The sequence below is a fragment of the Pseudocercospora fijiensis genome, assembly GCF_000340215.1.
Source record: "Pseudocercospora fijiensis CIRAD86 unplaced genomic scaffold MYCFIscaffold_12, whole genome shotgun sequence".
NCBI lineage: Eukaryota > Fungi > Ascomycota > Dothideomycetes > Mycosphaerellales > Mycosphaerellaceae > Pseudocercospora > Pseudocercospora fijiensis.
Genome location: NW_006921543.1, coordinates 1,482,419 through 1,493,207, shown reverse-complemented (window position 1 = coordinate 1,493,207; position 10,789 = coordinate 1,482,419). Strand labels below are relative to the sequence as shown.

Genomic DNA, 10,789 nt, shown 5'->3' with positions numbered 1-10,789 from the left:
ATATAGGAGGAAGCTTCTCTCGAGGATCTATACTAACATCCTTGCCTTATATATATATCTTATAATCTAAAGCAGATATAGAATAGATAGAAGGTATTAATTTGCCTAACTCTAAAGGCCAAAGTACGTAGACTTTAGCGCCGGGTCGTTATACTATTATAGTAATAGCTAAGGCCGAGATTTCTACTACTTCCGAGTTAGGAGGCAGAGGAGGATTAGGTACGGTAGATATAGAGTCGATAGCAAGCGGATACTCTAGTATAATGCTAGTATAGCAGTTAAACAACTTAGGTCCGTATTCTAGTCGGTTACGATAGTTAATAGACTATACGGAAACCGGCGTACTATTTATTAGACAGTTACTAAGGCAATAGTCCGAGTTAAAGAGCAACGTACTAGATTTCTAGTATATAGTAGGTTTATGCTTTTCGAACTACGGCAAGCTAAGCACGAGATCGTACTATAGATTGGCTACGTAATAGAGGATCTATTCGTAGTGCCTACCTTCTATAGTAACGTCGACTAAGGCTACGTACGTAACTCGTTACGTAGAAGCACTTCTATTAGCTAAGTTTAGCTAACGTAACTAGGATAACGGGATACGAGGAATTTTGTATTAGATAGTATAGGCGAGTTTAACAAAGTATAAGGTAGTAGCAATATTAGCGAGAGCCTCTGCTTTTCTATTTAAAGCTATAATAGGTAGAACGATATAAGGACTAATAGGAGGTAATCCTTACTTAAGTCCGATTGCTAATGCTAATATATTTAAAGAACCCTTATACCTACTACTTCCTAACTCGCTTAAGAAGTAGCGGTGTCTTTTCCCTCCTTAGTCGCCTTAGTAGAGTTAACCTAAAGGTCCTTCGGCCGAGAGTACCTATATATAGGACAATTAGTGCTAGTAGGACGATAACCCAAACGACGACAACGGAAACAGCTATTGTTCTTTATAAGATACTCCTTCTCTACTAGCGTAATAGGCTTTAAGTTGCGGAGTTCTTCTAGTAAGTTATTCTAGTCTTTAGTGCCTAGAGTAGCGGCGTTAGATAAACCCCTACCGTTGCGAGTGCTATTACTATTGCTACTACTATTGCCGTTGCCTCTACTACCGTTAGTACGGCTAGCGCTCTTGTCCTTATCCTTCTTCTTAGAAGCATCTACTACTTTCTTATCCTCCTCTATCTTTTTATTAGCGATAGCGAAGTCGTCTTCGAGGAGCTTATATTTCTTAATAATCTAACTAATATATATCTACTCTTAACTATCTAGCTTAGCTTTATAGCGTCTATTTAACTTGCGTCGGAACGTCTATACTTTAACTTCCTTACTTATAGGAATATAAGGACGGACCTTAAGGTAACGGTTATAGAAAGTATAGAAGGCTTTACCCTTTCCTTGTTTTATCGTAGTTATATCGTTAAAGGCCTTTCCTTCCTCGTTGCGAATGCTATAGTTGTCCTTTAAGTCTTAGAAGAGGTTATTAACACTCTCGAAGGGGTAATAGATAGTCTTAAACCTACCTAGAATACGAGGATTAATCTACTACTAAGCGGTTTTCCGGGTAAACCGTTAGATATACTATATAGCGTCTTCTTTAGAACAGAACGTAATGTTCTCTATCTTTAGAAAGAGTACTTAGAACTATTCTTCTAAAGATACGTTAGAGTCTTCTTCGCTAGAGAACTTTAGTAGTTCTAGGATATTAGCGGCAGACTTCGGATAATAGCTAGCAACTTCTAGCTTCGGGTTAATCTTAACGCTTATAGAAGTTATAGAAGTCTAGACAGATTTAGCCTTCTTCTTCTTCTAGCTCTTCTTACTAGGAAGGGGCAACTTAGGTATATCGTTATTATTATTAGACGAGTTAGAGTTATCCGAGTTATCTAGGTATCCTTATCCTAAGTGCTTATTGCCGGAGTTGTTCTTCCGAGTATTATCCTTAGGCGGAGTAGGAGGTTCTATACCTTCGCGACGCCGATATAGGTTAAGAAGGAGTAGATCTTCCTCCTCTTATTCTTCCTCTAAGGTAGAGTCGTTACTATCCGAGGTATTAATCTTACTACCCTTAGTAGCTTTCTTCTTCTAGCTATCGCGGCTAATACGAAGTCGCTCGGTATCGTCCTTTAGCTTCTATAGTTCTTAAGTAGTAGCATCCTCCTATTCCTACGATAACTATATAATCTTATTCTTGCTATCTAACTCTTACTATAGATCCTAAACCTTCGACTTAGCTATTACAAGTAGCTTCTAGAATTCCCCTATAGCCTTCTTCTACTTTAACGCCTCTTTCGTATTGTCTTGTTTTATAAGCTTCTCGTACTCTCTCTTATTATACTCGTTAGCTTTAAGTAGGGCATCTCTCTTAATAATAGTAAGTAATAGATTGTTATAGCATTCGAGCTATATAGAATATAAGATAAAAGGGCGTGCTACTACTTCCTATTAGAAGGCTTCTATATCTAAGTTGCGGTATTTAGTTACGTCGAGTAATTTAGGGCTATCGCGGCTATCTTATATATAGATATATTCGGGTTTATTCTCGACGCCTATAGTAGACGCGTCGTCTTTAAGGGACGTAATATTACGCGTCGGAGGCTTGTAAGAGGCAATATTAATAGCCTCTTAACGTAGATTAGTACGAGCTTAGTAGTACTATACGTTAACTTCTTTTATAAACTAATTATAAGTGTTGTTAATGTCTTCTTACGAAGTTAATATCTAAGAGTAGAGATCGGGATAAGCGGGAAAGAGGGACTTGCGCTTACTACTACGCTTATCCTTGTCTAACTTATTCTTCTTCTACCGATTAAGTATAGTATCGAAAGTGTAATTATTATCTTCGACGTCGAAACCTCCTAGTATACCCTAAGAGGTTATCTTATTATTAGAAGTGCTATAAGAACTTCTTCGATATTGTCCCGATACTAATATAGTAGAGATAATAATCCTAGGTATAAATTAGTATATATAGAAGTGCTTTCTAGCGTAAAGGTAACTAATATCTATATTAGTCCGAGCTAGTATCGTATAAGTAAGATAATAGTGCGTCCGTTATAGTTAGTATATAATACTATTAAGGTACGTAATTAAGCGAGGAAACAACTTAATTACGTACGATTCTACGAAGAGGTTGCAAGGCCCTAGAGGCCTATATCCCCGTTACTACGGCGACTATTTGCCTTAGCAAACAGTGTAAGTAAATAAGCCTTTGTCTTAGGCAGCTATAGTGTATATAGGTAGCTAGCCGTAATATAGAAGTATCTTTCTTATCTAGAGACTACTTACTCTAAGTAAAGAATATCTATATATCTTATATATATCGTAAGGAGAGGCTAGGCCTCTTACGAATACGTCTTTAAGCCTATTAATATTACCGCCTATAGTAAAGGCGATCGTAGGTACGTTATTAGGAATTCCTCTTAGTATACTAAGCTAAAATTATAGCCCTATCTAAGCCTAGAAAGTATAAGAGAAATATAGAATCTACGACTAAAAGACGCTAGTTAGGAACTAGTATTCGATATCGAGATATAGACTAGATTTTTTTTAGTAATCTAAGTTATTATAGTTAGCTAGTAATAATAATATACCTAAAGAATCGACGAAGAGCTAGCCGAGTATACGACTAAGCTAGGCTACTATTCTAACCTACTACTACGTATAGCAAGTATATAAGCATACATAACTGCCGTAGCGCATCTAAAGAAAGCCGACTGCATCTGTGCGAGGCCTCAACGGTACTCGTTTCTCGAGAGATTGAACGGAACGCATTTGTCGTTGGCTGGTCGTTTGAGCTGAAGGCAGCCGGCTGGGTCTTTTGCAGGCGATTTTGCATCGCGATTATGAGCTCCTCTAGCTTTTCGAGTCGTCCATCTACACGCTGACTGGTGTCGAGTGAGCTTGTGACAACAGTAGTGTTCTCTTCAAGGCCGCGTTGTAGCTGATCTTGCAATTGCGTAGTAGCGCTGTTGTTGACACTGATCGTAGCAAGGTTCAAGCGAATGTTCTTGCTGCGCGCAAGTAATATCAGCATAGACGTATACATTACATTAAACCTTTCTCAAACCTGACTCGCGAATGCGAAGCATCCAGTGCGATGTGCAAATGAGTTTAGTTTTATGGGTCTTGATTGGAAGCGTGACTGGGAAAGAAATCCCGGCAGGTGCGTGATAGCTTTCTCGGGTTGAAATATGGAGAAAGGCTGCGGAAGCAGGGCAACAGCATTACGTGAGCTTGATCGGAGCCGTATCACTCGCAACAGCTTCCTTCATATCCTCATCCATCTCCTCACCAGCTTCAATTCCCTCTCCATTGTCGCCTTCGTCCTGATAATCTTCCTCTAACTTCCCAGTCTGTGCAAGTGGAGGCAGCTGTCCTCCACCTTCCTTCAATGCCTTGACTTTGGCTTGCGTCATCTCGAAGACATACTGTCCCAAATGCTCAACTCCTGCCATTTCAGCGACATTCTGCACATTGGCATCATCAACCAGCCTTTGTGTTGCACCAAACATCTCATTCCCGACCAGCTCCAGCTTCGTCGACTTCTCAAAAAGTGGTTCAAATGCTTCACGAAGCTCGAGACTTGATTCGAAGACTTCTTTGCGGCCAAGCACGTACAGGCCGAGACGGGCGCGGGACAACGCGACAGTCAATCTTCTCAGATCGCGCAAGTACCCTGGAGTCTTGGTTCGTACGAGCGAGAGAATGATGTAGTCGTTCTGTTCGCCTTGGTATTTGTCCACTGTACCAACCCATGCCGGCATGCCGAAAAGTCGATTGCTCTTACAACGGTGCGTGAGAACATCTCGAATGAGCGCTCTTTGCCCGGCGTACGCTGTGAGGATGGAAATCTTCTCGGCAGGATAACCAAGAAGTCTCATGTACTGATACAGAGCGACAGCGTACTCAGCCTCGCCCAGGTTTTGAATGAAGTGAGGCGTCGGCTCGCTCTCGCCTTGGCATTTGTAGTCGTCCACGTTGATGAACTGATACTCATGTCGGAAGCCAGCGTTGGCTTGCACGAACTCAGGTGCTGTGGAAGTGAAAGCCAAGTTCGTGAGTGAAGGGTATCGCCATTTGTAAAGATTGGCTATGGAGGGTCGCGAACGGCCTTGAGCGTCAAGCTGAGTGTGAGGGACTCCGAGACGCACCAAGCGCTGGAAGAGAGATTGTTCGAGATTGCAGTAAGATTTCAGAGCTGGGTTCTGAATCACCGGACTGTTTTGCAAATGATCACCGACAAGGACGACGCGCTTGAGTGGATTTTCGTGTTCTGGAGACTTTTCGTCCTTGGCGATGGGATTCTGCAGCACGAAAGGGATGAAGTTCTCGACTTCGGTAATCTGAGCTGCTTCTTCCATGATGACATTGTCGTACTTGAATCCAAGCTGCGCAATTTCTTGTCGGCGGATGGCTGCGTGTGTTGATGTCATGGCAATGATGCGTGCTTCCTTGACGAGCAGATAATTGCTCTTGTCACGTTGTGCTCGAAGGATCTCAAAAGGCCGAATGTCTGCCAACTCGGAGAAGATGCGGTTGATGTGCCTCTCGCAGCCCTTGGCGATCTCGATGACATGCTCTTTCTGCGTATCCGGTGGGAACAGCGGCTGCGGCGCGTCGGCGAAGAAGCTGTGGAATGGGAAAGCGGACACTACCGCCTCTGCTGTGCTTTCTTCTGAATTTGCAAGGTCCCAAAATCGCTTCCACAATGGCTGAACCCATACTTGATTGAAGTACTCTGCTGTCTCACAGCTATTGCCGTGTGCACCAGGAGCTTGAATGGAGGCTGCCAATCGTTGCACTTCTGCCAGGAACTGAGCACCTCTTTCAAGGAATGACTCCACGCGACCCGCTTTGCTAAAGCTTGCCTCCGTTGTCAATTCTTCTTCGCCATGTCCGAGACGTAACAGATGTCGCTCATCAATGTCAAGTGCGGTGATCTTCTGGAATAACTGGTTCAGAGCTTGATTGGAGTGGGCCACGAGAAGGGTCCGCTGCTGAGGAAAGTTGTGGTAGATGTTGCTGATGATCTGGGTGGCGACATCGGTCTTACCAGTTCCGGGCGGGCCAACAACCACAGTCAAACCAGGCTGCGTGCCTGATGTGACCGCATGAATCTGTGTCGGCGTGAAGCGAACGGCATTCGTCTTCGGTGCGTCTGTCGGGTACGGTCCATTGTTGGGAGGTGTGTACGTGGATACTCTAAAAGTCTCTGGTGAAGGCGCCGGTTCCGGGCCGTCGGGTTGATCGTGTCGTCTCTTCTTCCCCTTCTTCGGCGGCGCAGCGGCAGGGGCTGCTCCAGTGGCCTCGAGCACATACGGAGGTGGAGGAATGGCATTCAGCTTTGGGTCAGGCTCGATCGTCTTGCCAGGAAGCGACTCGATCAAATGCTGCCAGTCCAAGAATGTGTCACGATAGTCAATGTTCTTCAGCTTGTTGGATAAGCGTTTGTAGGTAGCAGAAGATGGATCTCCTGTGCCCAGAAAGACTTCCTCAAACCAGCCTGGAAGGGGCATATCTGACAGCGCCAGCTGCTTGATGCTTTCGAGTACCGGTCGAAAGTTGTTTTCTCGCGACCGCCGGCGGATGATCAAGTTGATGCTCTCGTAGATATCACCCTTGCCAGCATCTTCCCGGTCTTTATCGGCTTTGTATGCGATGGGATCAATGCGCAGAAGGAGTCGTCGTTGACGCGGCCTCGACATGCCATCGATATGGTCTTGCTGATCTTGATTGTAGCGTAGCGCTCTTCCGTTCTCGTCAAGCACGCTGATGATCTCGGCACAGCGAACGGTCTTCAGCCCTGTCTTTTCCATATATGATTGATTGCTGGCAGCGCCATTGGTCAGCTTCATGGCAGAGTCCTCGGGATGAAGAGCCAGCAGGAAGACTGTGTCGTCTGGCCTTAGACTCTCCCACTCGCGGCGCAAACCCGGTTGTAGTCTGCTCACGTCGAGGATGATTTCGACCTTGACCTCGGCAGGGACAGTCTCACCAACTCTGGGCGGCGTCGTTTCGATGATTGCAGGCTTTGGTATGGGAATGGCCATGCGCGAAAAGCCATCAAATCTGGTTTGGCCACCCCCACGTCTCGGCCGAAGCCTCTTGACGGTGTCCTCGATGTGCTTCCGGATGCCGTAGAATGATTCCTGACGATAGAGGATGAATGATCTCCACAAGAAGTCACCGACACTCAGATACTGCAGATTGAGTTTCGGGAGAGGCAATGGCTGGCCTGACGTGTACTCCTCAGTCCGCATCATGCCTCTGTCGTAGAGCACATCCTCAGTCGGCAGTATTCGGAGCGGGCGCATGTCTTCCGCGTAGTGAGGCTTTTTCGCGATCATCGATACAAGCGACTCTACCACGAAAGCACGGTCTCGAAGCAGCAACGTCTTTTCCGGGTACTGGCTCGTCCTCACGCCAAGTTCTTGACATAGCTGATGCAGTTCGGCGTCGGTCAAGTCTTTCAGATGGCCTTCAAGATCGTCTCGGTGGGCAAGAGCGCCAAAATTGGTCAAGATCAGGATCTTCAATTTTTCGGGCTGCAGCTTCATGGCGACCTTTTGCAATCTCGAGATGCTGGCGTTCTGCGCTTCATCATGCTCCCGTCGGCTGAGCTGTCGCCCGGTGTAGTCGTCGAGAGGAAAGTGCGTATAATGTTCCAGAAGCCGGTACATGTCGCGAATGCGCTCTTCATCTTGATACATGGGGGAGAGGAGTATGGCCGGGAGCAGATTCATGTCTCGCAGCAGTGTATTCACGTATCTCCTCGTCGGTAGTTGCGACTGGAGATCACCAAGGAGCTCGAGGAGTCTTTCGCAGTAGGCGACATTGCCCTCCTTCTTCTTGTCGTCCTCATAGAGCTTGTCGAGCGTGTGCAGGACGAGTTCATGCAACCAACTCCGCTCCAAGCGCAGTTTCGCCTGCCCTGCAGCATCTGCATTGTCAAACTTCCTGCCCGCCGCTCGCCACGCCTTTTGGAGCTGCACATTCTTCGCCAGCAGTCGCTCTCTCGTCGCATCATCGTGCAGGTGATGCCATATTCCTATGGAGACCAGCGGAGCGCATTCTTTGCGCACGATGCCGTGGTCGAGCGACTGGTAGGCGGCGACGATGAGTGCCAGCACACATTCTCGGAGATTCGTCGCAAGGCTCGGGTCGATGCTCAAGTGCACGACTCTCCGGAAGAAGTGTGCGAATTCGTCGGGGGTGTTGGAGAAGAGGGACCAGACGGGAAGGTGCTCCTGTCGTTTGGTGTTGACCAGCAGCACGAGCAGCAGCAGGTGCTGGTTGGATGCCTCATCGCCGTAGCCGGGCCACAGATATCGCTCCAACGCCTGCAGCTGCTCGAGCAAGAGCAGCGAGAAGGCAGAAAAGTGGTCGTCTTCAACGAGCTTCCAGAGCTCAGCGACGGTCTGAGGGAGAACTTTGGGCGGAGTCGGCGATGCGAGCCACGTCGAGCGGGCGATTCGTGCGATTTCGTGGTCGCCGGTCAGGTCGCTGACTGCTGGGCGCGACATTTCCACGCTGCCTGGGCCTTTCCGTCCTCACCTGACCGGCATCGAGGACATGCACACGCTGTAACGTTAGTGATCATCACCGAGTCGCGCCTTCCAAAAGTTCCTGCAGCTCGTGTTTAATGTCACACTAACATGCATCGCTCACCGTTGACTCCGCGCCAATCAGAGGCGTCCCCCATCAGCAACGCCGACTTGGACGACCCCACGACCTCACTTTCTGGAGCTGCACAGCGCCGACGACAGGCATTGCGGCCACACATCACCCACAATGGCGTCCCAGGAAAGACCACCGCAAGTGCAGTCACTGGTCGAAGGGCCAGAGCTTGGCCAGACTTCACGACCCAACGTCCAGCCCAGACGCGCCCTTGGCGACTACCCGGTACATCGCACTCACGATACCGCTGCCACCCATCACTAACACTCCTCTCAGCTCATCGACTCCGACCCACACTTCACCCGCGTCGTCAAATATGCACGATCCTCGGACTACGTCGCCGCTGCCGCCACTGCCGCCATCTCACCTAGTCTCATGCTGTGGTGGGAACGAATCTCCCCCTCAGAAGTCGGACGCGGAGGATTTGCACAGATCATGCGACTATCAGGCGCCATGGGAGCGATAGGCGGCTTCCTCATGCTCTACTCACGATCCATCAACCGCTTTTACGGCTTCAGCGAGAACAGACGCGAAATTGAGATGGACATGCGGGAGATGACGGACAAAGTGAAGAGGGGAGAGCCACTGTACGGCAAGACAACTTTGACCGAATACATGCAAGGAGCCGCAGCGAGACAGAGCAGGTACTCCGGCGTGTTTCTGCATGTCATGCCTTGGTTCAACTTTGTGAATCATGATCAGCATGGTGTGGATACTGCAAAATACTACCAGAATGCCGAGAGGGAACTGGAGGCTGAGAGGGCAGGGAAGTGAAATGAAATGAGATGAGCAGGCGCTGTGGGAGGGACGAGGCTCCGATTGCCTGGACGAGCGTGGCCGAGGCTCCAGAGACACGGCTCTAGATTCAGAAAGGATCGGAATGGACCCTTCTGTCTTTGCACGGCTTTGCTTCAAGAGCAGCAACGAGGTCGTGTACATTAGCAAGTTGAGAGTACAAGAAATGATATCCATGCCACCGAGCGCATTTTCCTACTGAATGACATGCTCGGCCACACCATGGACCAGCTGACAACATCCGTAGCATACACCTCGAGAAGAGCGTGAAGGTTTTCACACAATGCCGCAAAGCTCTTCTCCCTTTGCATACTTCGATTCCCCGGCCACCCTCTGGGACTAGCCATTGTTGATCTCAAATCAAGCGGTTATGCCTAAAGCTCCTGCCACGAAAGAAGGTACGTCCATCTTCTCTCACACGCCTTCTACGCCAAAAACATCCTAAACATCCCAATGCAAAATCTACTAATTTCTCGAAATGCCCATTCCCACGACACCACCTTTCATGTTCTGAATATTACCAGGATACCATGCGCGTCAAGGCACGTTACTTCGCCGGCGCCACGCTATCAGGTACACCCATTAGCGCCAGATCGCAGCCGCCCAGTTCCAGTTTCCCAGAGAAGACAACAATGCAATTTGCAGTTGTTTTGAATATTCAAGATTTGTTTCACTAACTTACCTTATATCCATGCGATGCTCAAAGCTTCGAGGGCTATATAGAAGAAGCGTTCGGTTGTCTCCGCCTTGGCATTGACATGAACGAACATGCTTCTCTACGTAGGCCAGCTGATTTATGCAGCTACGTAGTGCGACGATGGATAAAAATGAGGCAACAAGAGTTGCACGTATGAACCAGCTGTTAACATCTCGCGGTGCATTGCATTAGCTAAGAGATATTAGTTAGCTACCTACTTTAGGAGCCTATATTAAGTGTTTTACGAGGCGGACTTCGAAATCTACGAGCTCTTATAATTACAAGAAACCTCGAGCAACTTCCTTGTCTCGCCTTAAGGCAATTAGCTAGTAGCAAACTACATTTTATAGAGAGGTATTACTCTATACTGTAATTGCAAGGCAACAAACGCCTACCCCTTAACTATCCTACGAGAGCACCTATCGCTAAGATACAAAATAGACTTTAGAGTAGCTTCTTACGCCTTACGTTACGGTACTACCGTTTCCTATACTATTAAAAGTTATAACTATCGACCCTATCTATAATATTTAAAAGAACTAACTACTTAGTAAAGACCCTATCTTACTCTACCCTATCTCCTACCCTTTCTCTCTATACTATAAACCTTTCCTCTTC

General features: G+C 47.2%; 2 protein-coding genes across 2 annotated transcripts; one reads left to right on the top strand and one right to left on the bottom strand.

Moving 5' to 3' along the window:
- Window positions 1–4,167: 4,167 nt before the first annotated feature.
- Window positions 4,168–8,525, bottom strand: MYCFIDRAFT_158285 (uncharacterized protein; the record flags this gene model as incomplete). The annotated part of the gene is made up of 1 exon (XM_007934018.1): window positions 4,168–8,525. One exon carries the CDS (start codon window positions 8,523–8,525, stop codon window positions 4,227–4,229), a length of 4,299 nt encoding a protein of 1,432 aa, XP_007932209.1. The 3' UTR covers window positions 4,168–4,226.
- A 248-nt stretch (window positions 8,526–8,773) lies between these two features.
- On the top strand, window positions 8,774–9,658 carry MYCFIDRAFT_61110 (uncharacterized protein). The gene is made up of 2 exons (XM_007933818.1): window positions 8,774–8,904; window positions 8,956–9,658. Exons 1-2 carry the CDS (start codon window positions 8,794–8,796, stop codon window positions 9,451–9,453), a joined length of 609 nt encoding a protein of 202 aa, XP_007932009.1. The 5' UTR covers window positions 8,774–8,793; the 3' UTR covers window positions 9,454–9,658.
- The last annotated feature ends 1,131 nt before the right edge of the window (window positions 9,659–10,789 follow it).